Source organism: Carettochelys insculpta, chromosome 12, assembly GCF_033958435.1.
Source record: "Carettochelys insculpta isolate YL-2023 chromosome 12, ASM3395843v1, whole genome shotgun sequence".
NCBI lineage: Eukaryota > Metazoa > Chordata > Testudines > Carettochelyidae > Carettochelys > Carettochelys insculpta.
In genome coordinates, this window is record NC_134148.1 from 4210667 (window position 1) to 4237654 (window position 26988).

Here is a 26988-nt window from a genome sequence, read left to right on the forward strand (position 1 = left end):
GGGGTGAATGGTACCGGCCACGTTGCATGCCAGCAGCAGGTGGGTCCTAGTCTCTCCTGCTGCCACCAGTGGCCAGTTTCCCAGGCTGGGCTGCTCTGGTTAGGCAGGACGTGACTCATGGGATTGCCATGGGAAGCCCAGGAAGAAGCAGGGGCTTCCCGCTAGGGTTCCCTTCAGCCTTATTGGGTGCAATGTCGTACGAGCTGGGCCCTTCTCCCGCCTCGGGTTGGCTGGTGAGCCCCGTATGCCTGCGGCCCCTGCCCCAGAGAGCAGGATTTCTCCTCAGAGGAGGGTGTCCCTAGGAGGGCCCAGGGCAGCTCTCCCCACCCACAGTGCCTCAGCTGTGGGGCCTGGAGGAACCCCCTGCTCTGCCCACTCCGACTCCTGTGCCCGAGCGTCTCCCTGCCGCCAAGCAACGTGAGCCAGTGGATTACTGGGGCTCTGCTGTGTGGCACAGGGTGGCAGGAGCTGGAGCGATTCAGCCCAACCATCACTCCAGCTCCTGCCACCCTGTGCCAGGCTCCCTCCCCATCCCCTTGATAGACAGGACAGCCAGGCTCTAACTTTGCCTCACAGAAAGAAGCGGGTAGATTTGGCCCAGGTTTCCGGGGTGAGGTGCTGCACAGAGCCCCACACCCCATGACCAGCCCCAGGGCTGTGCTGGGGGGTAGCCAAGCCCAGCCCACGCTTGTCGGAGGGCAGATGAAGCCAGCCAAGGAAGGGCCCTGTGCGCCTGGCAGTGACTCAAGAAGGGGAGTTCGTGCTCTATGAGACGCGGGGGGCAGGAGGACGAGCCCCTGCGCAGGCGCCGCACTGCGAACCATGGGGCACTGCCTGCCGGAGACACAGCATCCCCTGCCGGCAGAGCTCTGGCTGTGCACCTGGGTGGGCGGCTACCAAGTCGCACAAGGCCGACCGCAGGAAGCACAGGTGGCCGCTTTGTGTGCGCTGTGCTGCCTACCCGGGCAGGCTGCCTGCCCCAGCCTTCGGGGCCTTATCTGCAAAGCCAGCCAGTTGGCCTGGTTCCTTTCGAAACCTGCTGAGCAGCCGCGGGCACTCGGCAGCGGCTGTTCTAGCCAGGGGAGGAGAGGGGCGGGCGGCAGAGCCGGGGGCGGGTGAAGGACAGCCTGCCCTTGCAACGCTCCCACACCCGGGACTGGGAGTGTATTAAAAGCCAGCCCAAGCTGGGTGGCACAAGCCCTGGGGCTGCTCGGTCCTTTCAAGGCACGTACAACCGTGGCACGTCGAGCTCTGTGCTCCCTTCAGTCCCACCCTCACCCCACCGCAAGGTCTTCCTGCGGCCTCTGGAGGCAGCCTGCGGCCTCTAGCCGTGGGGGACTGGGGAGAAGGCGCTAGTCTAGTTCTTGGACATCTGTACAGGATTCAGTAATCTCTCCTTCCCTCTACTTCTGTGCTGGGAGCAGGGGAGGTGCGGTGGGAGCTCCAGTTACAGCCGCCTGCTGCTTCCCAGCTCAGAGCCTCCCACAGCAGCCAGGGCCCTGTGGCAGGAGGAGAGAGGCGAGGCTGGTGTTTATGGTCTGTGGGTGAAGCTGCTGCCTGGGGAGGGAAGCTCCCCAGCCTGTGGCCTCGCCCAGACGCTGAAGTTTGTCAGCGCTGTATTTGCAAAAACTTTGTCACGTCAGCTGTCCTGCAGAATGCAACACGAAAAATTACAGTACACTCTTGCGTTTGACGTTATCTCGATCAGTGTTTCCGCACGGATTTTGTATTTGGAAGAGACTTTCAAGAAGTAACCTTTCCAGATGACGACCTAGTTAACACGCCGAAACAAAGGCATTCTTTTAAATAAGTCAGAGCAGTGTGGTGTGTCCACGACACAGTTCATCGCTTTTAGAAAAAGGGAACACTGCGTTATTGTGTGTGTGGTCGCTACAACAATAGTCATGTGTATCAAGTTTCACCATCTTTTTGTTAAAAATAGGCTTTAGGCATAACAGTATCTTATCGAAGCTAACAAGCAGTCAACTAGCACTTTAAAGACAACGTAATTTATTAGGTGCTTTCGTGGGACAGACCCACTTCTTCAGACAGGCCTGTCCCATGAAAGCTCCTAATAAATTACATTGTTCGTCTTTAAAGTGCTAGTTGACTGCTTCTTTGTTTTGCTAGTATGTGGACTAGCCCGGCTTTCTCGCTGTTACTCTGTCGATTACTATCTCCTGTCCTAGTAATCGGACTTTTCCAGCTCTGAAGAAGCAGGTCTGTCCCCCAGCAGCTCCTCATCTGGCACGTTATTTTGTTAACCCCTAAGGTGCCCCAGGACTGCCTTTTTGTTGGGTGAAGATGCAGACTAACACAGCGACCTCTCGGTGACCGTTCGTTTGCCCAGTTATCTGGGAGCACAGGAGTGCCGTCCCTTTAAGGGCTCCCCTCAACGGGGCGCCTGTCCCCGAAGGGAGAGTAGCGATGGCCAGGAAGAACAGGAACACGCTGGCAGCCCGGTTTTGCCCGAGAGCCATTCGATGGGGCTGTGGCGGGGTCTCCCGCCCTGCCTTGCTCCCAGGGGCCCGGAATCGCCCTCAGGGCTCCGCAGGCCTCGGCGGCCTAGTCCCAGTTTGTGGGTTTACAGCCCGGTCAGGCCTCAGTCCTCCCTGCCTTAGGCTCCCAGGGAGGTGAGGGGAGGGGAGCTCCAGCCCAGGGCCCGGTGGGTGGTGGGCGTGGGACCCCAGGCCCCAGCTCAGCTGGGACGTCACCGCTACAGGCCGAGAACCCGGGTTCCCTTCCCGGTTCCCCCGCCCTGGGCTGCTTCCTACCCCGTTCCTGGCCTAGTCCCTCGCCGCCGCTCAGGTCGCGCCCCCTCCCACGGCAGGTGCTGCTCCGCTGGCGGCTGCCACCACTGTCGCCGCCGCCGCTGCCACCGCCTGGTCCGTCGCCGTGGCTGCTTCTCAGGCGGTCGTGGCTCCCGGGCTTCAGCAGGAGCTCCTTCCCTGCCGCTGGTCAGCCCCCACTGCCAGGCTTCCCCAGCCTTTATACCTGGCCTTCCGTTGGAGCATGCCCAGCAGGGCCTGGGGGCGGGGCCTTTTCCATCCAATAGGCCTGGCTCTCACCCCCCTGCTCAGTGCGGGGTTGGTACGCTCCGGCACGGCGGGTTTGAGACACAGGTGGTGATAAAAATCCGTCCGATGCGCCGTGCGTTTTAGGCTAGAGTTGAGTGCTCAGACTGCATCCGAAAATCTATGCAAGGGTTTTTTTTTTTTTTTTTTTTTTTTGATCTTTGATAAACTTCAGCAGCAAACCAGCACGTGGCTCTTCGCGGCCACGTGCGGAGCAGCAGGGACGGGGCGAGAAAGGGCTGAGAAGAGCCGCGTGCGGGGGGCTTTGCTGGACGCGAAGGGGTGAGGCTCAGAGAACTGACGCGGACTGTCCACGCCAGCTTCCTGCCAGCAGGTGCTATTGCCAAAGGGGGGCACCTCTGAGGGGCAGGCCCGTGCTTGGGGATGTTGAAGGGAGTCTAGAGAAAGCCCTGGGCTCCTGGAAGGACCAGCCTGTGCTGGTGACGTGGGCCCAGACCAGACACTGCATGAGGAGTGCCCAGATTTGGCTGGCTGGAGGCCCCTCCACACTGTCTCCAGCTTTCTGGCTGCCCTTGGGCGGCTGCCGGGAATGTGTGGTTTCCCCCTGCCCTGGGAGGTCATTGTCTCTCCTGTGGCTGTGAGGAGAAAGCTCTGGCTGGGTTGGAGGCGCAAACTGACCAATGGGTGCCGATTTGGTCGGCTGCCTGCCCTGACGCTGCCCACCTGGAGGAGCAGAGGGAGTGGGGACGTGAAGCTCGCTGCCTTGCTGTCTGAATGTGGGTGGCTGGAGCTGAGAGCCTGGGAGTTCGGATGGCCGGGGAGGTGCCCTGGCTCGGAGGGAGTAGCACAGGAGGCCTTGTGGAGTGGGGGCAAGTGATTTGGAGAAAGGAACCGGCCTGGGGGAGCTGTTCCCATTGTGGGAGCTGCCACGAAGGCAGGGCAGCGGAGGGCTCAAGGGGACGGCTGGGGTTCGGTAGGTGAGTTCACCCTGGAGCTTTCCCCAGAAAAAGAGGACGGGTGGAAATGTGCAGACAGAGGGGGCCTTGGCAGCCGGCTGGAGGGCAAAGGGAGGCGGCTGGAGGCCAAGGAGGGGGATTTGCCAGCGGAGAGGTGGAAGCCGGGGCAGGAGGGAGACGGCTGGTTTGCGGTGCTGATGTAGAGGAACAAGGTCGAGGCTTTAATGGGAGCCTGGGAGTGCGGGGGAAGGGAAGGGCGTGACCCCAGCATCAAAGCCCAGGGCCTTGGTAGTCACTGCTGCCTGGGCAGGACGGCGGCGGCTGAGGGAGGAAAGGGTGCTGGCAAAACCTCCACGGTGTCGCTGCCTGCAGCCTGTGTCATAGCAGGGTACAGCCTGGCTGGTGGACCTGGGGCTGGCACGATGTCCAGGGGGAACAAGCGGCGTAATTATCCCGGGAGGTGCTGGCCACAGCCTCCCCGGGGCGCTTAAGGCTCCCGAGAGACAATACTGGCCACACCCCTCTCCACTTCTGCCTTTTCCCTGCCTCCCATCACTCAGACTTGCTGACCTCTCTGCTTGGCTGCTCTCGGACCCCATGGAGTGACCGGGACTGGCTCCAGCAGAGCCAATAGATGTGCAAGGGCCTGGCTGGCTCCGGACTGGAATGTCCGTCCCCTCTACGAGCTCCAGCCTCCCTCCCCTGGTCGTGGCCACCACCCTGGCCACCTCCCATCCCTTGGCTGCTCTCCCAGCCCTGAGCTTCCCCCCCACCCCGTCTCCTCAGCCCTTCGATCCCCAGTCTCCTGCCTTGAATCATGCAGCCTCCACCCCCTGCCCTGAGCACCCCGCACTCCATCCCACACTTGAATTTCTTACACGTTTTCTGCATTACAACCCACCCCCCCCAGCCTCCTGCCCCGAGCCCCCTCAAGGTGTGCTTGCAATAGCACAGTAACTGTAAGAAATTTCAACTACTCTCAGGTTGGGTTTCAGAGGGGTTAGACCTGGGGGAGGTTGGAGCTCAGGCATTACGCCTGGGGGTTAACTTAACCTTCTGACTGATACAAATCATTGTGTGTGCGAAAATCGGGGTGACACAAAGCACGGTTTGACGTTACTTATTAAGGACCGTCTGGTATTCACGTGCATTGGGGCTCTTGAAGGGTTGATATTGTACCGGAATTGGCCTCTGCTACAGAAGTGCAGCGTGTGAAACAGATGGGAATGTTTGAAGGAAATGAGTTTTAGATTCACAGCTTGGGATTTAGAGCTGCAGTTATCGCTGTGACTGTCAGATGCAAAACCCCTTCAAGGTGGGAGGGGACTTGCACGCTGAGGCTTGGCTGTGTGTCTGCCTGGCTGTGCCTGAAATCCCATGCGCAGCTTGCAGAAGCAGGTGCTCGACTCAGCTAAAGGTTGCACTTGACAAAGCTGTTCCCCTTGGGGATGAGGCTAAGCCCAGCCCGAGTTAGAGCTGCTGAGGGTGGATTGACTTAAATCAGTGATCGAAATCATCGAAAAGTTCGTTTTGTTTTAAATCAGAACACTGTAACAGCAAAGAGTGACTGCCCTGAGCGCGCGCTTCATTTTGGAATAAGCCCCACTGAACTCACTGGCGCATCTGCTTTTTGGGAGAACAAGTACAGAACGACAAGAAGTCCTGTGGCACCTTAGAGACTCGCAGATATTTTGGAGCATAAGTTTTCGTGGGCAAAGACGAAGCGGGTCTTTGTCCACGAAAGCTTATGCTCCAAAATATGTTAGTCTGTAAGTGCCACAGGAGTTCTGGTGGTTCTCGAAGCTACAGACTAACATGGCGGCTTCTCTGATACAGTACAACAAAGTCACCTTAACTCTGCCCTATCTCAGGCGCATCTGATGAAGCGGGTCGTTGCCCAGGAAAGCTTATGCTCCAAAATATCTGTTAGTCTCTAAGGTGCCACAAGACTTCTTGTTGTTCTCAAAGCTACAGACTAACACGGCTGCCTCTCTGATACTCGTCACCGTGCAAGTACAGAATGGGCTTCCCTTGGGAAAGCCGAGTTACGTGAAGAGAAACAGGGAACAGACTTCCGTGGCCTCACCATTAAGCTCTGTGGCCGTGAGGTTCCAAAATCATGGGCACGTATTAAGCAATTTAAAATAAGAAAATGGCACTCAGGGGCAATTGGCAACTCTAGGTTTCTCTGAGTGCAGCTTGCTGTATTGTAAACTTGAGTGATAGATTCTAAACCTCGTTAACTAATTAAACAAGCCACAAGGATTAGCTCAGCTAAACTTTTTTTTTTTTTTCAAGCGACATCCAAGGCAGCAAACAGCTTGGGAATTTAGTTGTCAAATCACACTTCTACCAACAGGCACCCAGAGAGTCTTGAAGAATCATTCCTTGCAAAGTGAATTGTTTCAGTTACTGACTAGCCCATCCACTCAGCCATATCCACATCTTCATCCGCATCATGTTCTCCCAGTCAGCAGTTTTCCTGGTGATGTTTCATTCTTGCAGCTTAGCTCGGCGTCTCTGTCTTGCCCTGCTCACACTTGGCACGTTTTCCCTATTTACCCAGAGAACTAATTTCTTCAAAAAATTCCCAGATAGTGTCTCTCGTGCCCAGAAGTCAGGACAGTTTTCTGTGGCAAAAGAGTGGGGGGACATAGGAAGCGGTGTGTGCAGAATAGTGTCTCTCCTTTTTCTTTACAGTCTGCTCCACTTTTCCTTTCTATCCTGCCTTTGTCCTTCCCTATACGTTGTCTCTTTGTCTTTAAGACAATGCCTTAACGGAACTCCTCTGCCCTGCTTGGCCCAGGTCCGGCACTCCATAAGCACAGAACAAAAACAACCCGATCCAGCGTGTGTCTTTCTTTGCACGTTACTTTTTAGTCTCCTGAGAAACAGCAATTGAAAGCCCAGAACCTTCAAGAAGCAAGAGCTGGTCATTAGGCTGGACAGACTAGAGCCATTGATTCATTTTGAAGTGACCGGAAGTGTAGATGTAGCATGTTCGGGATGAGATTTAAGTATAATTTTTCTTTTTAAATGAGAAATTTAGTATTTCCTGGATGATTGAAACAAATAAAAAATCCAAGTTAAATAAAAAAATCCAATTTTTAATTTAAAAAAGCCATTTTTTTAACCCACCTGGGAGTTGATTTGATGGATGAAAGCGCCTATCCCAAAGCACCATAGGTAAGGAGACCCTGCAGGTGATAACAATTGCCCAGAGGCAATTCAGCCCCATACTAGCCAGAAGAGAAGCAGAGGTTTAATTTAAAGGAGTAGCGCGTGGACTGGGACGTGCTCCCCTGTGCATCCCGAGAAGAATATCTAGCATTCTGCAAAACTGTTTGTCTAGTTTCTGCAGCAGAGAATGGCTAATCCTAAATCTACCACCACCCTCCTCATGGGAGCTCCCAGTAGAGAGATCCCTGCATGAAAGTAGCCTGAACAGGAAGCTGCCTTGTAGAGCAAGCAGCTGGCTTTGCCCAGGGCAGCCCTGTTGACGGCTGATCTCTTTGCCGCAGCTGATCATGATAGGAATGTATGGCTCAGAGACCAGCCAGTCACCCGTATCATGATGTCACTGTACTGAAAAGGCAGGAAACATCTGTTGTCAAATAGCGTTTGTGGGACCCAAACCAACTGTGATGCAATCGAGGTTGTTTCTGTTCAATGGAAACTTTGGGTTCATCTTACTGAATGTGATGCACTGTGTAGAGCTGGGAGCTCCATGGAGAACCAAGCGTCTGTTTTTTAACCTTCGGCTTAATCCAGTCCAAACATGCCTGCTTTAAAGTGTCCACGTTCTTACTGCCAGTGTGGCTGAATGGGGTCTAATGATCCCCTCTCCCTGCTCAGGAAGGAAGGGCTCAGAGTTTTGCTTGTAAATAGCTGGATTCCTAATTGTGTAAGTGACAAGCAAGGATACAACACTTAAAAAAAAGGCGGGACAGGTTGAACCTCTCTAACGCAGAACTCTCTCATCTGGCAACATCCGTAATCCGGCGTGATTGGAGTTAGCCGGGCGACCACTTATCACAGGTGTGGCCAAGTTTCCTGCGGTCCCATAAAGTTTGTTTCCAGCCACCTGTCTTGGCTCTCGGTCTTCTGTGCTGTTATTTAGCTGTAATTTATTCCTATGTGTCTTCTAAGAGCCCAGTCAGCAGTGGAAGTGTTGGTAATGTGCTAGACAATATTGACCTCCCGTGGTCTGGCAAATTCTCTCGTCCAGCACCAATCAGGTCCCGAGGGTGCCGGATGAGAGAGGTTCAACCTGTACTCTCGCAGTGTGACCTGCAGATCACGAAAGACCCAGGGAGGTTACCAAACAACGCTGGCCGAGGTTTAACTTACTATTGATTCTGTACGTTTGCGGGGCCTGAGATCTGCAGCTCTCCTTTCTCATTCATTGTAATCCCCCATATGCTGATATGTGGTTTCCCCTCCAGGATACCCCCAGCCCGAAGTGACCTGGTATAAGGATGATGAGGAGATGGACCGATACTGCGGCTTACCGAAGTATGAGATCTTCCGCCACGGAAACCGTCACACTCTGCAGCTGTACAAGTAAGGAAGCCAGCCAGAGGGGGCTTGATGGAGGAATCCTCTCCGTATAATTGGCTTTAACAGAGAGATTATGGGTTATTCAGAACAGCCTGCGATAGTCCTCCAGTTTGAGCGCCTGCAATGGCCACTGCTATCAGGTGATAGCCAGCAGCTTGCATCACTCTCTAACTTTCCATCACCTTCTCCCGAATGCTGCCCCATTCCGGTGATGGTCATCACGGGACTCATCTGACCCCCACCCTGCCAGCCCCAGGCATCCGCCACATCCCCCACGGCGGCAACCATTCTCGGGCGCTGGTGGGAGAATGGCCGGGGGATTAATATATTCTACACAGATAAACTCTGGTAGCAGCACGTGTCTCTTGCTTGGTCTATGTGAGGCAGGTAAGGTGGCTGCAGATATGCAATTCTAGCCACAGCAATTGTGTAGGTAGAATGGACTTCCCTGCAGTCAACTTACCTGGCTGTCCACATAGAGGGAGGTCAACAGGAGAGTTGCTGCCATCGACCTCCCTTACTCCTCACCGTCTCGAGGATTACAGGGGTCAATGGCTGACCCCTGGCAGTTTGATTTCACGTGTCTCTATCGAACTCTGGAAGATCGGCCCTGACCAGGTCGATCTTCCTGGAAAGTGTAGGCATCGCCTCAGTCTGCATGGTAGGAGCAGACCCTACCGAATGACGGGAGCCGTGAGACAAAAAGGCGGAGGAGCTGATTGTGAACGATAGAGGTGAAGGCAGCAGACTGATCACGAGGCTGGGACCTCCCCTTTGCAGCGTCCTACGGTGGCTTTTGGCCACCGGGGTGAAGCCACGGTCAGTGGCGCAGTGAGGATTGAATCCAGATGGGAAGGAGTCAGGAGGAGAGCTAGGCCAGAGGAGGTTCGGGCCATTAGAATAAAAAGACAGGTTTCCCTAAGCTCTGCCCACAAACCAAGCTCCGCCTGGTCGATGCAGTGTGTGATGCTGCTCCAAGTAGATTCTACATAGTCAGATCATGGGCATGTGAAGTCTGCTATGCCCATGGCCAGGGCTGGATGACAGTACAGGTTGAACCTCTCTAGGCTGGTATCCTTGACACCTGAGCAGTACCGGGCAAGAGAATTTGCCACATCGTGGGAGGTCACTGTTGTCTAGCGCCTTACCCACACTTCCACTGCTGACTGGGCTCTGAGAAGATATTTAGGGGTAAATTACAGCTCAATAACAGCCCAGAACGCAGAGAGCCAGGACTGGGGGCTGGAAACCAACTTTGAGAGCCCGTGGGAAACTTGGGCGCACACATAAGTGTGCGCACTCGCAGGGTGATTTAACTCTTTTTACTCCATAGAGCAGGCTGGGTGGAGGTAAGTGCTGGTATTCTCTCAGGGGCCACCCATTCATGGCACCAAACTGAAACGACAATATGAGCAGATTGCGCGGCTCTTCAGACGATGGCTGCCTGTATCCTTCCTGCCATACTGCCATCAGCAGTGAAAGAACTCTCACCATGGGCATGCAGATCACTGTAACTAGATGTGAGTCAATCACTTACCGCGATGCACGGGGCAGGTCAGGCCTCTCGGAGCCATCGTTTCGGGCTCCCTGTGTACTCCGGCAGCTGATCCTCCATTGGTTACGCTGGGGTCACGCTTCCAAGGTTTGCATCCCAGCCACTGGGCTAGGAACTAACTACCTGAAAGCTGAAATTCTGGGTAGCCGCCTCCACCATTCAGTACATCCCAGCCCAATTCGAGGCCTAGTTTTTGGGACCAGAGGGAATCAGGGAGATCATGGCACTGGCATATAACAGGAGTAAGCCTCTTCCATTCCTACATCTCGGAGCAGAGCCTATTCATAGAATCATAGAATCCTAGGGCTGGAAGGGACCTCAGGAGGTCATCTAGTCCAGCCCCCTGCTTCAAGCAGGATCAACCCCAACTAAGTCATCCCAGCCAGGAGCTTGTCAAGCCGGGACTTAAAAACCTCTAGGGGTGGAGAATCCACTACTGCCTATTGACGACCATTGGCCAGCGTCCCCTGTGGAACAGGTCCAGAGAGGAAATTCTTGCTCACGTCAACACCCCATCGCTCTTGCTTGACCGTTTTGGCCTCAGCCTAAATAGAGAGAACTCGTTCAGATGCTTGCCAGCTATTTGCCACCTTCACTTCAGCCTACAATCTCCGCCTCCCGCAACCATTTGGATATGCCTCAGGCTCGTGGGCCACATGTCTGCTTGCAGGCTGGGTCCGGTTTGCCAAGTTGCACCTTCACCTGCTTCAGATGTTGTTGCAGGTGCTGTATCGTCTGACTCTTCGTTCCTTGGACAGGTTGGTCCGTCTTTATCACCTCAGCCTGGACTCCTGGCAGTGAGGGATTTGTCCAGACAACATCTTCCAGGGTTGTCATCAGTGATCTCTTCCTGATGGGTGTGTGTAGCACAGCTGGGGTCACTGAAAATCCAAGGTTTGGTCAGAGTAGGAGTCCTCACTTCATTTCAGTGTGCTGGAGCTTTGGACCAACTACAATACATGTCATGCTTTTGTGGACGCATCAGAGAGCGGTTCACATACTTGCCGGTAGTACCACAGGGATGTATTATGTGGACGAGCAAGAGGGAACACACTGCAGGATGCTGTTCCTGGCAGTGATCAGATGGTGGCACTTCTGCATCGAGGAGAACAGTTACTGCCATAGCTGATGATTTGCCAGGGACCCGGCACCATTTTGTGGGCCACCCCGGCAGGAGTTCAGGGGAGAGGTCTCCCAAAACTAGCATCCTGCAGGTCACCTTCGCAACTTATAAACTTAAAGTGGGGTATCAGAGAGGTGTATAAAATGATGGTCGGTCTGGAGAAAGTGAATAAGGACAAGTTATTTACTTGTTCCCATAAGAAATAGGGGACACCGAATGGAATGAATGGGCAGCAGGTTTAAAAATAGCTGAAGGAAGTTTTTCTTCATGGAGCACAAGGTTGGCCTGTGGAACTCCTCGCCAGGGGAAAGATGTGAAGATCAGGACTTTGGCAGGGTTTAGGTACCTTCATGGAGGTTCAGTCCATCAATGGCTCTTAGCCAGGAAGGGTGGGAACGGTGGCTGCACCCTCTGTTTGTCAGAGGCTGGAAACGGATGACAGGGGAGGGATCACTGGATGGCTCCCTTTTCTGTTCACTCCGTCTGGGGCATCTGGCATTGTTGGAAGACCGGATACGGGGCTAGACGGACCTTCGGTCTCGCCCGGGATGGCCGTTCTTCTGTAACTCAGAGCAGCCTGATGCTCAACCCATTTGCTACGAGGGACAATTGGAAATACCATTTCTTCTGCTCCCCGCAAGGGCCTCAGTCCGAGCTCCCTATCTGATGCTTTTAGCTGGCAGTCAGCTCCCCTGTCTGCCCTGCTCCCAGTCTGCCCATGGGCCGTCCCCAGGTTGGAGACAGATTGGGCTGAGCTCCTGCTCCAGTGCCCCGGCACCGCTGACGGTATTGAAGTCGGTAATAACTGTCCTTTTTGGGGAGAAGTTAGTAACGGGGGTGGTCGAGATGGTGCTTGGTCCTGCCAGGAGGACCTCAGTGACCTCTCGAGGTCCCTTCCAGTTCTAGTGTTGCGTGATTCTATGAGTGGCTGGAGCTGCGCCAGCTGTTGTGGTTAGTCTGAGCTTACCTCCTAGAAGACAAAACAATACACAAACACAAGCAGCGAGAGAATAGCCAAGCAAGAGAGCGCAGCTTCTGGCTCTAGGCCCGGCTTGTACTTGTAGCTTCACTCATGGAGAAAAAACTGTCTGACCAGCTGCTCTGGGACCTGGCAGATGCTGGCAGAAATCTGCTCGTTTTAGAACGAGCGTTTGCAACATTATTTTTTTAAATTTCTCCCCCACCTAGGCATATGTTTTAACCAGACGCCTCTCCCTGCCTCCCTCCCAAGAGCAGTGAGACACAGCCCGCCAGCCTGTGCAGCAGCTCACACCACCACTCAAATCCGGCCCAAGGTTTTGCAAGGCGGGGGCAAGTTTCATAGAAGGCTTTGGGCGGTTTGGGTTTCTTTGGAGTGAGGCCGATGGATTTATTTGGGGGTGGCAGTGGGAGGGCACATGTTTATTTAGGCAGGGGAAGCAGGAGCCTGGGGGTGGGTGGAAGGGAAGCAGGGACTCGGATGTGGGGTAGGGGAGGGTCATCTGCAGAAAAGTGGCTTGATGGAGACAGCTGTGTCTCACCAGGGGTATGGTTTTTTGGTCCCCAGGTGCAGAGAGGATGACGCGGCCATTTACCAGGCCTCTGCTAGCAATGCCAAAGGCATTGTGTCCTGTTCCGGTGTCCTGGAAGTGGGAACCATGACCGAGTATAAAATACACCAGAGGTGGTTTGCCAAACTCAAGCGAAAGGCTGAAGCCAAGTTGCGCGAAATAGAGCAGAGCAGGAAACGAGGGAAGGAAAACATGGAGCTGGAGAATCTGAGAAGGATAAGCCCGGACAGGTTCCAGCGAAAGCGCCGGCTGACTGGGGACCTGAACATGCGGTCTGGAGCCTCCCTCTGGGAGAAGGAAGATGGAGCAAAGGTGCACGTTGCAGAAGCTAAATCGAGATTATGGGAAGATGTTGCTGAGCTCAAGGAGATGCCTTTAAATGCAACACCTGGACTTCCAAACAACTTCATAACAAGACCTCTGGAAGCAGAGGTCACCACCAATGGAGACTCCTCTATGGAAAGTGGTGATGAAAACGGACATAGCTTTTTCACATACATCTATGAGACCGTGGAGGAGATAACTAACAAGCCCACAACCAGAGAGTCCTTTGCTAAAAAGCAGAAGAAAGGGGAGGAGCCTGCAGCCCTCTCAGCAGCAAAACAGGATGTTCCAAGTCAGGAAAATGGACTGACAGAGAGCCAGAACCTCTCCCAAATGCTGAGAAAGGCACCTCGTGGCCCCCCAGTAGCTGCCGCCGGCCGGTTAGTGGGAGATGTTCCCGGAGTCAAAGAGCTTCGAACACCCAGCAGACGGGATGCTGAAACCGTCAAAACTCAGCCACGCTCCCTGCCTTCGGAGGGGGACGCTTACTTCTCTTTGACAGATATGTATCTTGAGAGCACAGCAAAGTATGCCCTGGAGGAGAAGCCACAAGCCCCACAAGAAGCTGAGGATGTAGCTGAGCTTCAGTCTCTGGCTGAGAGCATTAACCGACAAAGAGAGACCCCTCCACCAGTGTCCGAGGTCTTCCTGGGAGGGGTTGTGGCAGGCGTGGCGCTGAAAGGCCAACCTGTGCCACAGGAACTGGAGAGGAACGAGGCCAGAGATACCAAGGTAACCAAAGAGGAAAGTGTCGCACCTGGGGATTCGAACAAGGAAAGCGTCGAGCCTCCCAGCTGGACCGTGGAGCCGAGCTCTGAGACACGGCACTCCCTCCCGGTGAGAAGCACACCCGGGACTTCTTACGTCTCCTCAGGCAAAGACGCCCAGGAGCCAGACTTGCTGGACTCTGTAGAGCCGAACACCGAGCAGCCCCTTCCGCGTGCTGCCCCATCTCTGAGCCAAGCGTCCCCGTGTCTGGAGTTGTCCCAGCGCAGACAAGAGGCAGGAGGAAGCTCACTTGGGGGCTCCTTGGAAGAACAGGTGGTCTTCAAAGTGCTGTGTGAGGTACTGTAAGTTCTATTTCTTTCTTCTTTTTTTTTGGGAGGCTGACCTCAGGCAAATGTTTCCAACCCAGCTTAGAAGCGAACGCAGATCGCTCTTAGCTATAAACGGCAACTGGGAATGCTGAATGCGTGTGACTGGCAGAGAGTGCGATGACATCTGTTCCTTTTAGCAGTGAGCCTAGCCTCATAAGCGACGTATTTAGTAAGTCATTATGTAAGCGCGAAACGGCCAGGCCAGGTAGGCTTTGTGTACTTCACTGTGCAGCCGTTGGAATTTTGTTTATGGTGAAGCATACAGAGAGTCGATCTGGCCGGTCGTTTGCCTCCTCCGCCCTGCTGGGAGAGCACAGTAGGTGAGCGGATCTGGCTGCCGAGTCGGGGCTCTGCATCTGTTCCTGACCGTCACTGGTTCTTTTCAGTCTGGGTCTATTTTTGTCCCTTAATCTGAAGCGTTTTCCGCGAAACGCCGTGTTGGGCTGGAAGTCGTGTGGTTCCTTTTTAACGCGTTTCACGGCCCGAGGCCCTGTGGTGCTGATTTCAGGGCCCAGTTCTGAGGTGGCACCTGCACGATGACATGGATGTGGGGCGGAGGGGAGGGACACGACAGCACAGACCTACACCAATTAAGAGATGGAGCTGAGGCTCCCACTGCCAGGAGAACAGAGGGCTGCAGGTGCAGGTGGATTCAGTTGCCTGCTCCAGTTTCCCCAGAAGGTTGGAGGAAGCCCAGACTCCCCACCTGGAGAGCACTGGGATGGCTGGGTCGGCCAGTTGGCACTTGCTTCTCATCTCTTAAAGCCTCTCTTGTACACCGCTGTTACGTCACCGGCACAGAGAAGTGCCGTGTTCCTGAGAGCAGGGTGCTCCTTCCTGGGCAGAGCTCTGCCAAGCCCCGTGCATTTGGCTGTCTTTCACATTGCCTCCTTGGCAGGTAATGAACCTGTGATGGGGTTCTGGGGTTCCCCAAGCTCTGCACCCCGTCCGCAGGCAGGAGAGTCTCTCACTTAGCAGGAAAACAGCAGGTTTATTAGCCGACAGGACACAGCATCGTACAGAGGAGTCAGTACAGCCGGCAGAGACAGCCAGTCCCATCCATGTTGGGGAGAGGAGGCCCCGAGGGGCCCCCGGAGCTGGGGTCTGGCCCCCTCCTTTGTCTCTCTCTCTCTCCCAGCCCAGACTCACTGCTTCCAACTCCCAGTTCCAATTCAAACCCGTCAGGCTCCACCTCCTCCTTTGTCTGCAGTGCAAAGGTGTTACCTGGTCATCAAGGTTTCCCTCAGCAGGAGCCCCACACCCTATGTGAGCCCCACACACACACAGGTATCCCCCACTCCATCACATCTCTCCCCCCTTCCAGACCGAACTGAGCGGGGTCACTCAACTGGTGACCTGGGGAAGTTCGGGGCTCTCCCCTTGTGACAGGGCATCAGCTGTACCCTCTGTTCTCCCCTCGATGTGCACCACCTCCACGTCATAGTCCTGCTGGGGGAGGCTCCAAGTCAGGAGCTTGGTCTTGGCCCTTTTCATGTGATGCAGCCAGGCAAGTTCCTTTAGTTCCCTTGGGTTGGTTGGTCTCGCTGCTTCGGCCCCGGTCCGTCAGCGACGTTCTCAAGTCGGGCGGGCAGAGCCCATACAGATGCTGCAGCACCAACAGATCAAACAGGTCTTTTGTGGTCTGGGTCCTGCCCCATCTGACCACCAGTCCATACAGCTGCTCCAGCCAATGTCTGGAATTCAGTTACAGTCCAGTAACGGAAGGTACAAATGCTTCCGTCCTTGGCATTTAGCCAGACCACCACAATGGTTGTGTGCCTCAGTTTCCCCTTCCATGCCACACAATAGGTTTGGAATGTTCCTTCTCATGTGAGAGGTTGCAAGACCCTGTCTGGCTCCACAGGGGAACTGCTCCCTTGAGCCACAACCAGCTCCTGGGTTTCACCTACACCCAGGATCACTTCTGGCCTGTTAGGCAGATTCCCACGTAATCCCCCTCCAGGCAGACAGCCAGTACCACCAGACAGAAGGTCAGGGTCCCTTTCCTCCCTTCTGCTACCAGCTCCTTTATCTTCATCAGTCAGCGTAACTCCATTGCCCGTCTGTTCTTGTGTCCTGGCGAGAGGATGACTCTGGTAGGACAGAGTCCTCTCACCCCCTCCCAGTAACACCTCAGCATCAGGCAAAGAACAAGTACCAGAATCGTCTGGTCTCTGGGATTCCCTGATGATACTAACTGGATCAGACCGAGTTAAAGCATCATCCCCCCTGAGAGACACAGAGGCAGGCCCACTTCCCATCTGGGCTTCAGCTGCCCTCAGATCCAGCTCTGGGATCTTGGCTCCATCTCGAGCCCCCACAGGCTCAGGCAAAGGATTCACTTCCCCAGAAGCAGAAGCACTTTTCTTGCACCAAGGACCAGTGTCCTTAGCAGGGACACCACTGCCCATCCCAGAGCCATTCCCTCTGCTCCAGCCCCCATGGCTGGATTCAGAGACACACCTGGAATGCTCTTTTCTGGTGGTTTCTTCTCCAGCCACCCTAGGCTGAGGAATCCTCCTCAGACAATGGGCTAGTTTCCTCATTGGCACCTTTTCCAAACCCAGGCTCTGCTCTCTCCCCAGGCTGCTGCTGCTGTTCAACACAGACAGACAATGGGAGACACTCTCTCCTTTGTCCCAGCCCCCCGGCTGGTCTCCACACACACACAGAAGGTGGAGCAGCTTCTCTCACAGACAACTTGCCATTCCCAGTGGATCAGCTGCTTTCCTGCACAGACACACAGGGACCTTCCTCGGCCCAGGCCTGGAAAACTCCGCAGGTCTGTCTTGGCCACTAGTAGATGATGGGTTGGAATCGCTCCTTCCCTCCTTGAGCTGTGGCAGGCCACTCGGTTCAGAGCTCCATGCAGTCCAGGGTTCCCTGCCCCGATCCGGGCTCACCTCTGCAGGATTTTCCTTAACCCTCAGCTCTGCCACTGCACATCCACGCTGCCTTGTCCAGCTTCTTTAATCTCGATTCGGTTTCCAGGTGCTGCCACTTCACAGCGGAGTTGCTCAGCGTGGTTGCAGGCTCTCAGGCTGATGCCCTCTGCACCCCACGATTCCTGGAAGAATCCCTTCAGTGTGCCAGGCTTCTTACGGGTCACAAGCTGCCCGGGGTTAGGCCGTAGGCCCCTCTGCCCTCTGGGACTGACTCCAACAGACTCCCAGCGGAACCCCTTCTTCAGTGTGACACCCGCTCTCAGGGACCATGAGCACCCTGTCTTGGGAAGGACTCATTCAGCGTCAGCCTCCTCAGGGGTCACTTGTTCCTGGGGGTTGGGCTCTCGGCCCCTCCACCTTCTGGGACCGACTCCAACAGATTCCCAGGAGTAACCCCTCCTCGGGTGTGACACCCCCTCTCGAGGACCACAACCGCAGTTGCTTGGGTTCGGCCGCAGGCCCCTCCGCCTTGGGGAGCTGCACCTCACTGCCCTTCAGCACACCTGGGTCTCGCAGGCCCCACTTCTTCCGGGGCCCCGGTCACTTACTGCTGGATGCTCCATCCTCGGGGTGCAGAACATCCCACTCCTGACACCAGTGTGATGGGGTTCTGGGGTTCCCCAAGCTCTGCACCCCGTCCGCAGGCAGGAGAGTCTCTCACTTAGCAGGAAAACAGCAGGTTTATTAGCCGACAGGACACAGCATCGTACAGAGGAGTCAGTACAGCCGGCAGAGACAGCCAGTCCCATCCATGTTGGGGAGAGGAGGCCCCGAGGGGCCCCCGGAGCTGGGGTCTGGCCCCCTCCTTTGTCTCTCTCTCTCTCCCAGCCCAGACTCACTGCTTCCAACTCCCAGTTCCAATTCAAACCCGTCAGGCTCCACCTCCTCCTTTGTCTGCAGTGCAAAGGTGTTACCTGGTCATCAAGGTTTCCCTCAGCAGGAGCCCCACACCCTATGTGAGCCCCACACACACACAGGTATCCCCCACTCCATCACAGAACCACAACGCAATACAATACGTACGCTGAAATCGAGGGGAAGTTGGAACGGCCAGGTGTTTCCTAAGGCTTGGCATACTTGTCCACAATTCTGCTGTTTCTGAGTGCATCGGAACAGATTCTCCCCCCCCAGCCCACAGCGACGAGGTCCTGGAGCTCCCGATTGCTGGATGCTGGGGCTCTTTTGCCACCTTGTGAACTAATGGTCAGGTGCGCTCCTGATGATGTCTGGTGGCCACGCTGACCGGAAAGGAAATGAATTCTAACTTCCCAAGCTGACTCCCTGTTACCTCCTTCCTGCTCACCTGGAGAGCAGCAGGGGTGAAAGTGATGACCAGAAAGGACGCATTGGGGGATCCTGCTGGAGGCTAATAAAATCAATTTTAATAAAGTTGTGTCTGCACCAGCCCATTGCAAATTCAGTTTCGGTATTACTCCTCGTGAAAGGGAGGTTCACAAAAGTCAACCACAAGAGCCCCTTAAAATCAGCCTAATATGCCTGCGGCGAAGACTGATGATTTATAAAATCGACCTAAGTCCCTGAAATTTGAATTAATCCCCTAGTGTAGACCAAGCCTAGATTTCCTTGCAGAAGTGCAGCTGTAGCCAGGAGAACAGACGTGTAATGTTAAGGGATTGGTCAAGTTACTCTTCTGGACACAACCTTTGCAAAGAATTGAGGCTCTATATCCTGGAGTCATCTGCGGTTATTCCAGCATGGTCCTCCAGACCCTTCCGTACCCTGACTGCTCAGCCTCCAGGAGCCAGACCACTTATCTTACCAAGCTCTGCGTAAGACCCCGCTGTTCCGCAAAAATACGGCTTTTGAGCTTCACCACCGGCCGCCTGGCTTTGTACCGCTTGCTCCCCGGCGAGAGGGTTTCTGGATCCAGTCGTGCTTCCATTGTAGGGCTTTATCTATGGGGAAAACGCGTTCTCGTAGGGCCCGTCTTCACTACCTGCTGGATCGATGGGCTGTGATCAGTCTGGCGGGGGTTGCTTTATTGTGTCTAGAAGTATAAAGGCGACACATTTACCGCCGAACGTTCTCCGGTGACTTCAGTCCTCCACCAAAACTAGAAGAGTAGGCAGAGACGACAGTGCTGTTGCCTAAGACCTGTGATAATACCACTGTCGGCAGATGTAAGTATCTCACCTTCAGGCCCAGGTGTCCTCCAGAAACAGGCAGGGTCCTCCCTGGTATCCTGTGGCCCCTGCTGGACAGCTCCTCATGGGGGATTGCGACGGAAAGGGCGTGGGTGTTGCCTGGTCACACATTTGGAATCTGACCAGTCCCCCCGACACTGGGGCAGCCTGCCTGCCATTCTTGTTGCCCACGGCTTCAGTTCGAGCTCCCTCGCTCCCCTTTTGTAACGGCGGAGGGCCACGGCCGCGCTTGGAGCTGGGGATGTGAATCCCAGCTGGAGGAAACATCCCAAGGCTAGTTCTCCTCGTGCCGCATGAGCCGCGGGAGCGGCTCACCACCCTGCGCGCCTGCCCCTTCAGAGTCACTTGTGCCGCTGTGGCTACGGTCTGTGTTTTATGGGCTGGCCCAGCGAGCGCTCGTCCAAGTCCGTGACCTTGCCAGGAATCACTGCCCAGCTCCAAAGGTGCTGGACTGGGGCCAGTGGCCGAGACTGGGCTGCAGCATCAGCACTGGGGATAAGTATGTGGATCAGGGGTCCCGTGAATTTTTTTTCCATCGTGGGTGGAATAAATTTTGTTCTGTGCATTGTGGATGTGCACCACCCATAGAGAGTGGCTGCCGGGTGTGGGTGCTCTGCTTCCTGGGCAGCGCCCGGATCTACCCCAGGCGTGTGGGACCATCTCTCCGACCCAAAAGGGGCGGGGCCACGGGCAAAAGGGGCAGAGCTTCGAGCAATCAGCCATTGCCCCTCTCGATAGTCCCTCTCAGCCACCCGTGGGGCAGCACGCAACGCCCCGCCGTGTTTCAAAGGGGCCTGGAGCTTTGGCCGTGGCAGGAGCCGGAGCTCCAGGCCCCTTTGAAATTCTGGGCCCAGGGGCAGTTGTCCCATTTGCCCCCCATCCGCATTGGCAGACCTGCGGGCAGCCACCCATGCGCTCACCTTACAGGGAACAGGGCTGTGGCTGCCCAGGTGATGGCGTGGTTCTCGGGTGTCCACGCTTCACTCTCTCCCCGGCCACGCAGGCCCTGCCCTGTGCTGCGACCTCCCCTGCCGGCTCTCCCCTTTGGCCGTTGAGAAAGCTCCGGTGGGAAGTCCAGAAAAGAAACACACAGGAAATCTTGTTCTGTTCCGAGAGCCTCTTTTGAGGCCGGGCCAGGCGTTTCCCGCAATGCCTGTCCAGCAGCCCCCCACCCAGCGGCGGTAAATTGGGCCGCACCAGCTGCCCGCCGAGCTGTGTGAAGCCGAGAGCTGCTGTGCCATTCTGTAGGACAGAGCTTGTGGGCGTGCGTTAACCCGGTACTCTCTGTTCCGGACAGTGCCCCCCGGGCAGAGCTGGGCTTTTGTGAGAAAAGTCACCTCAGCTCTGTGTCTCCAGGTTCTCCAGCATTTGTATTGTGCTTTCGGGGGCTCTCGAAGGCCCTGGTAAGGCAGGTGTGAGGGACCCGAGCTCTGGGTTTCCTGGGGTTCCAACCTCAACTCTGCAACTGGAGAAGCGTGGGGTAGGAGCTGCAACCAGCCTGCCCTGGGTACCAAGCACTCGTGGGTTAATACGACGGCTGAAGAGGCCAGTTCTCTCCGACCTCTTCTGCAAGAAATGTTTTCTTAAGGGCTCCTTGGGGATTTTCCGCTTTCGGCTCCTTTTTTCACGGGGGAAGCTCATGGGAACGTGGATTGCTGGTTTGGGTTCCTCAGAACAGCGCCCTGCAGGGGCAGATGGTTGGCCAGGGGCCACGTGGGGAAATGATCTGCTCCTCTTTTGTTCAGCTAACAGACCCTGTCAGAGCCCCTCACTGCCAGCAGTCGGGTGCCACTTGAGCAGTTTATCAGGTTTTTCAAGAGGTTTCAGCACTCTAAAGCACATGGTCTCTGCCTCAGCGAGGCTGCTGTGGAATGGAGGCTGCTCGTCACTTGACTATATTAGGTGAGACGGAGCGGCGCACAAGTGAGGGTCTTGTTTTGCACGGGGAGGGGAACTTCCCTTGTGAGAAGCGACATCCTTCCATCAAGAATTCATGGCCGTGGGAGCCAAACTCCACTGCTAATGCCAGGGGGAGATTCAGCCAGTCGGGAGGAGTGATAGCTGAGGCTCGCGTGGCCCCATGGCACGTTGGCAGTGAGGCTGCTCTGACCTCAAACTTCTTGCCCGAATGGAAGAACCAGGGATGGCAGCGGTCCCCCAGGGCGAAGGGGAGGTGACCTCCATTGGAGGGAATGAGTTGTGCAATGCTTACAGGGGCCTGAACAAATGGTCAGCTCAGGAAAAAGCTCTGGGCCTCATTGCAGGCAACTCGGTGAAACCTCTGCTCCAGGTGCTGCTCAGGCTCGGGTGGTGAACGACACGGAAGGTACACGAAAGTCTCAGCGACGTTCCCTCATCTGGACGCTGCGGGTAGCTCTGGCCGCAGGGCGAGACAGATCTCATGGAACTAGAGGGATTCAGAGAAGTCTGACAGGAATGAATTGGGGCCTAGAAAAACTCTCACAAGGATTGGGATCGTTACCAGGGAGAGGAGATACAAGTGTTTAAAATAACGACGAGTCCAGGGAAGGTAGATGGGGAATGTCTCCAGTTCCCCCGTCTCCTAACACAAGGCACAGGGAGAGGTTGGAAAGGGGGCAAAGTCACTGTCGATAAATGGAAATACTCATTTCCACAACCTGTAATTCGACAGCACATCGCGTTGCCTCAGGATGGCCACGAGGCCAAGAGCGTAGCACGATTCAGAGGGGGGACTGGGTGTTTCCATGAGGGGCCAGAACGTCTCATTCTACAGGCTGAACCTCTGTTGCCCGGCACCCTCGGGACCTGACTGGTGCCGAACCAGAGAATTTGCCGGCCCACAGGAGGGCCATATTGTCTAGCACATCACCAACACTTCCACGGCTTACTGAGTGGAAGACAGACTCTCAGAAGACGTTTAGGAGGAAATTACAGCTGAATCGCAGCCCAGAACACCGAGAGCCAGGACTGGTGGCTGGAAACAAATTTAATGGGACCGTGGGAAACTTGGCCATGCCCATGATAAGTGGCTGCCCTGCTAACTAAAACTGGGCCAGATTACGGGTGTTGCCTGATGAGAGAGCGCCGGGTTAGAGAGGTTCATCTCCATCCCTTGAGGTGTTTAAGTCCCGGCTGGACAAGGTCCTGGCTGGGATGACTCAGATGGGGTTGATCCTGCTTGAAGCAGGGGGCTGGACTAGATGACCTCCTGAGGCCCCTTCCAGCCCTGTGGTTCTGTGATAATAGAGAACACTTAAAAAACTTTGGGGAAGGCGCTGAAGACTGAAGCAGGAGGTTTGCCTGTTCCCTCACTATGAGAGACAAGGACAAGACCTCCACAGGGGACGGATTATCCCCCGTTTGCTTCCACTGGAGCATCTGCTGGAGGCGTAACGCTGGTGTAGCAGAACCGCCGGTCTGATCTGTCGTTCCCACGCCCTAGGCTCGTAAACGTTACCGCTTCTAAGGGAGAGCTGGGACGCTGGGATTCTCCCATTGGTTCCTCGTGCTGTCGACATTCTGGGCTATGAGGCGGCTGCCCCAGGCCTGTGCGCGTTGTGTGGGCCGTTTCCCGAGGTGCTACAGCTGTACAACACCAAGGAGAAGTTCTGGCATAAAGACCTAAGAACATAAGGACGGCTGCACCGGGTCAGACCTAAGCCCATCTTGGCCAGCGTCCTGTCTTCCAGCAGTGGCCAATGCCGATGCCCAAGGGGGAGTGAACAGACCAGGGAGTGACTGAGTGGTCCCTCCTCTGACATCCATTTCCAGCCTCTGACGGAGGTTAGGGAGGCCATTCCTGCCCGTCCTGGCTGAGGGCCGCTGAGGGACCTGTCCGTCATGAATTGGTCTAGCTCTTTTCTGAACCCCGTTAAAGTCCTGGCCCTCACACCCTCCTCTGGCCAGGAGTTCCACACTCTTACCCTGCGCTGCGTGAAGACGTGAGCCAGCGGCTCTGCTCCTTCAACACACGGAGCACTTTGTAATCAGAGCGAAGCTCCTCAGTGTGGGCTACACGGCTCCCTCTGCGGAGTGAATTCTGTGCCGTCCGCCCACCCGGCCTTCAGCCCCAAGGGCCAGGCACCTTTCCTGGCTCTTGTCTTCGCTAACGTCCGCACGGAGGTTTAGAACAACCACCGTAACTCCGCCACAGCCCGGCTCTGACAAGACACCGTGCAATCCCGCCGCTTTATCGGCTGCTGGCCGGTGCTATGGGGCGCGTCGTTCGGGAACCTTGCGGGAAGAGGATGGGATGGGATGCGATGGAGCTGCGTTGCAGCCATGGTCTGTGCGAGGCGGGAGCGCAGTGAACAAGCGAGGGCCTGATTTTTCGGAGGGGTAGGAGCATGGAGCACTCATAGGCTCTTAAGCTCAGCCTGGACCATTGTGAACGTCTCGTCTGACCTCCTGCATGTCGAAAGCCAGGGAGCCTCACCCACCCGCTCCGGTAACGGGCCCACTGACCTCGGGCTGAGTTACTCAAGTCCTCAAATCCTGATGGAAAGACTCCAAGTTACGCAGACTCCACCGGTGGGGCGACCCGTGCCCCACGCTGCCGAGGAAGGCCAAAAACACCCTCCACAAACCCAGGGTGTCCATCGGTCTGACCCTGGGGAAAATTCCTTCCCCACCCCAAGGGTGGCCATTTGTTAGAGCCTGAGCATGCGAGTAAGATCCACCTGGGAAAGAATTGCCTGTAGTAACTCAGAGCCCTCCCCAGTGTGGTCCTTCTCCACAGTGGTAAGACCAGCTCACGAGCCAGTACTGTAGCCAGTCCCAGGTTAGTGTAGATGGGCTCCAAGGTGCTAAGTTAACGCCAAGTGCATCCAGGTAGTAACCTAATCATGGTTTCCCTTTTGTTCCTAGGCTCAGGAGACAGCAAAGCCGGTGTTGTCCTCTGCCAGCGACCTTCTGACACCTTCAGCATCGGAGCCGGTGGAGGATGCTGGTTCTAAGGCCGGCCAATTAAAGGAGCTCACAGGAGGGAAGCCCACCTGCATGGGAAGAGAGACGGAGAAGTCTGAATTGCCACCCAGCCCAAGGCCGCGAGGAAGACGGGTGCTGAAAATAGGCCAAGAGAGCTCTCAGATGCCTCCAGCCGGTTCTCCTGGCCTCACGCTGCCAAGCTGGGAGGAACGTCCCCCTTTGAAAGAGGAGGGGGCAGGGCCTTCCCTGGGTCCCCCAGGCAAGGAGACCCAGCAAAGGCCAGCCCTCAGTGACAGGAACGAGGAGCCAGCTGCAGCTGGGTCAGCACTGGAGGAAGCAAGTCGCGTGCCTGGTGGCAAAGCCGGCCTGAAACCAGGTGCCTGTCGGAGTGGACTAGGGAAGGGCGCAGAGAGAGCTCAGCCATTCACTGCTGAAGCACAGCCAGCTGGAAGCTGGGCGGGGGAGAGCTTGTCCCACACAGAATCAGGGGACAGCCCTGCGGAGCCCTACCATGAGACCTCTCGGCAAGCGGCCGAACTGGTGGGTGGGAGGCCCTGGGTGCCTAGCCAGGCAGCTTCGGTTTCCGCTCAAGTGAGGAAGGAAGAGCCGTGTCTCACTTCCATCGCAGAGATCTCTGCGTCTATGGAAGCCCCAGGCTTGGCTACCCCCTCCCCAGTCCACGAAGGCCTTGCTGCTGGGAACCAGCTGGCTGCCCAGCCTCCAGGTGAGGAGGAAGGAGAAACGGAGACGGGGAAAACAAATGAATCAACCGACAAGCGGTTTCCAGCCAGCACTGCTGAAGAGGACGGTACCGAGCCGGTGGCGGTGTCACTGGCCACTGAGCGTGGGGAGGAACGTGAGCAGAGGGCTGTAATTCCAGGCAAGGAGCCAGTGGCTAGAAGCAGCTCAGCCTCTCCAGGTAGGTCTGACCGGAAAACGGAGGTGCTGCTAGTTCCAAGGGCGGAGGAGAGAACTCCAGCCGAAGAGGAGTCCTTAGAGCACAAAGTACAGCACAGAAACCTAGTGTCCTCCTTGAAGAGCTACTTACTTCTGCTTCTCAAAATGTCCTCGCCGGAGCCGGATGAAACTCGGGGCGCCCCGGAGAAAGCGGCCGAGGCTGGGGAGGAGGGGAGCCACCCTGCTGAGGAGAAGACAGCCCTGCCAGAAGTGGGCATTGCAGGGCTGAGCCCCAGCACCTCCAGGAAAATCTTAGCACGGGTGCAAAACAACCAGCTCTTCCAAAGCGCCGAGAGCTTGTGCTTAAGCCCCAGGACGTCCAGGAGGCTGACGGGAATGATTAACCAAGAGTTAGTCACCAGCCAAGAGGCCCTGGGGATCAGTCCGTTGGCATGCAGGCCGCTGCCAGCCCGGGAGGTCTCTGAGTCAGAGGGCTCTGCCCCGCTCCCCGTCCCTTCCATCGTGGTGGGGGACGTGCCCCTGGAGAGCAGAGACGACGGGCTTTCCGATCCGCCTCGCGAGGGCCGTGCGAAGGAGAACTCCGGCGAGGCGGCCGCGGCACTGCCCTGCGCCACGCCAGAGGAGCTCGCCTCCGGGGCTCGGCGCAAAATATACCTGCCCAGAAGCCAGCCGGCGGAGGAGGCCGAGGCTGTGGCCTCGGAGAGCCAAGTGCCTCTGAAGAGGGACAGCCCCACTGTGCCTCCCCGACATGCCAGGAAGAGCCTCACTCTGTTACAAGCCCCTGTCCCAGCCCCGTCGCCTGCAGGGGACCGACACTCCCCGACCCTCACCAGAAAGATGGCGACGCTGGAAGTTCCCAAGGCGTACGAGGAGCCCCCTGAGGAAGGCAGCGGGACCCCCACAGGCCCCGAGGACCCCAAGCAGGATGCACAGGCAGGGGATTCGAGGAAGACAAACAACCCGTTTAAAGGTGAGGGCAGCATGGGATGCCCCCAGGTAGGCGAAAGGTGGACACTCTTGGGTCAGGCCCCTGTATGCTGCCCAGCTAACCCCCAGCATTGGAGACATGCAGGGGAACAAGCTGTGGAACTTAGCAAATGCCAAGAAATCAACCCAGGTCTAAACCTGAGGCCCCCTTTAAGCTCTCAGCCAAGGCCGAATGGCCCCCACCCCCGACTGGCCGGCCAGTTGCAAGATCAGCTACCCGGCGAGGGCAGGGATGGGAGGTGTAGCAGGGCGTGGTGGTGGCACTCTGCAGTCAGGGCTGCTGGGGTGTCTGGGGACCCGGGGGGGCCAGGGGAGCTGAGCGTTCAGATGAGCAGTACAACTCCAGGTATCTCCTTGGGGTTACTTGACATCCCAGGGCAAAAGCGGGCGCCTCCACCCCCATTCTGGCGGTGCATTCTGCCCTCCCCGAGTTCCTGCCGCCCTTCAGGATGGACCTGGTCTTTCCTGCCTTTCCCATTGCCGCGAGCTGCTGCCGCTCTGGTGTAGTTTGTGTCTCGCTTTGTTGCGCACTTGGAGAGCCAGGCTGGTGCAAGCCTGTGACGGGGCTCAGGGGTCCCCAAGCTCTGCACCCCGTCCGCAGGCAGGAGTGGCTCTCACTCAGCAGGTAGAGCTGGAAGTTTCTTAGGCGACAGAGGTGTCAGCACGGCTGGCCGAGACGGTCATTCCAACCCGTCCTGGGGAGAGGAGCTCGAGGGGTGCCCCTCTGGGGGGTAGCTTCCCCTCAGCCAGGCTGGCTGCCCGCCAGCTCTCTCCCCCCAGCTTCTAACTGCCGCCTCCCATTCAAACCCAGCTCGGCTCCTCCCTGCTCTTTGCTCAGGTCAGAGGTGTTACCTGCCAGCACAGG

At 56.2% G+C, this 26988-nt stretch overlaps 1 protein-coding gene across 3 annotated transcripts in view; it reads left to right on the plus strand.

Annotated features, from left to right (window-relative positions):
* The window catches only part of ALPK3 (alpha kinase 3), a 59822-nt gene that overhangs the window by 26043 nt on the left and 6791 nt on the right, over window positions 1-26988 (plus strand). For all 3 annotated transcript variants that reach the window (XM_075006457.1, XM_075006458.1, XM_075006460.1), the window contains 3 exons: window positions 8437-8554; window positions 12776-14168; window positions 24159-26106. In XM_075006457.1, the coding sequence (XP_074862558.1) occupies window positions 8437-8554; window positions 12776-14168; window positions 24159-26106 (3459 nt within the window). The remainder of the gene's footprint in view (window positions 1-8436; window positions 8555-12775; window positions 14169-24158; window positions 26107-26988) is intronic.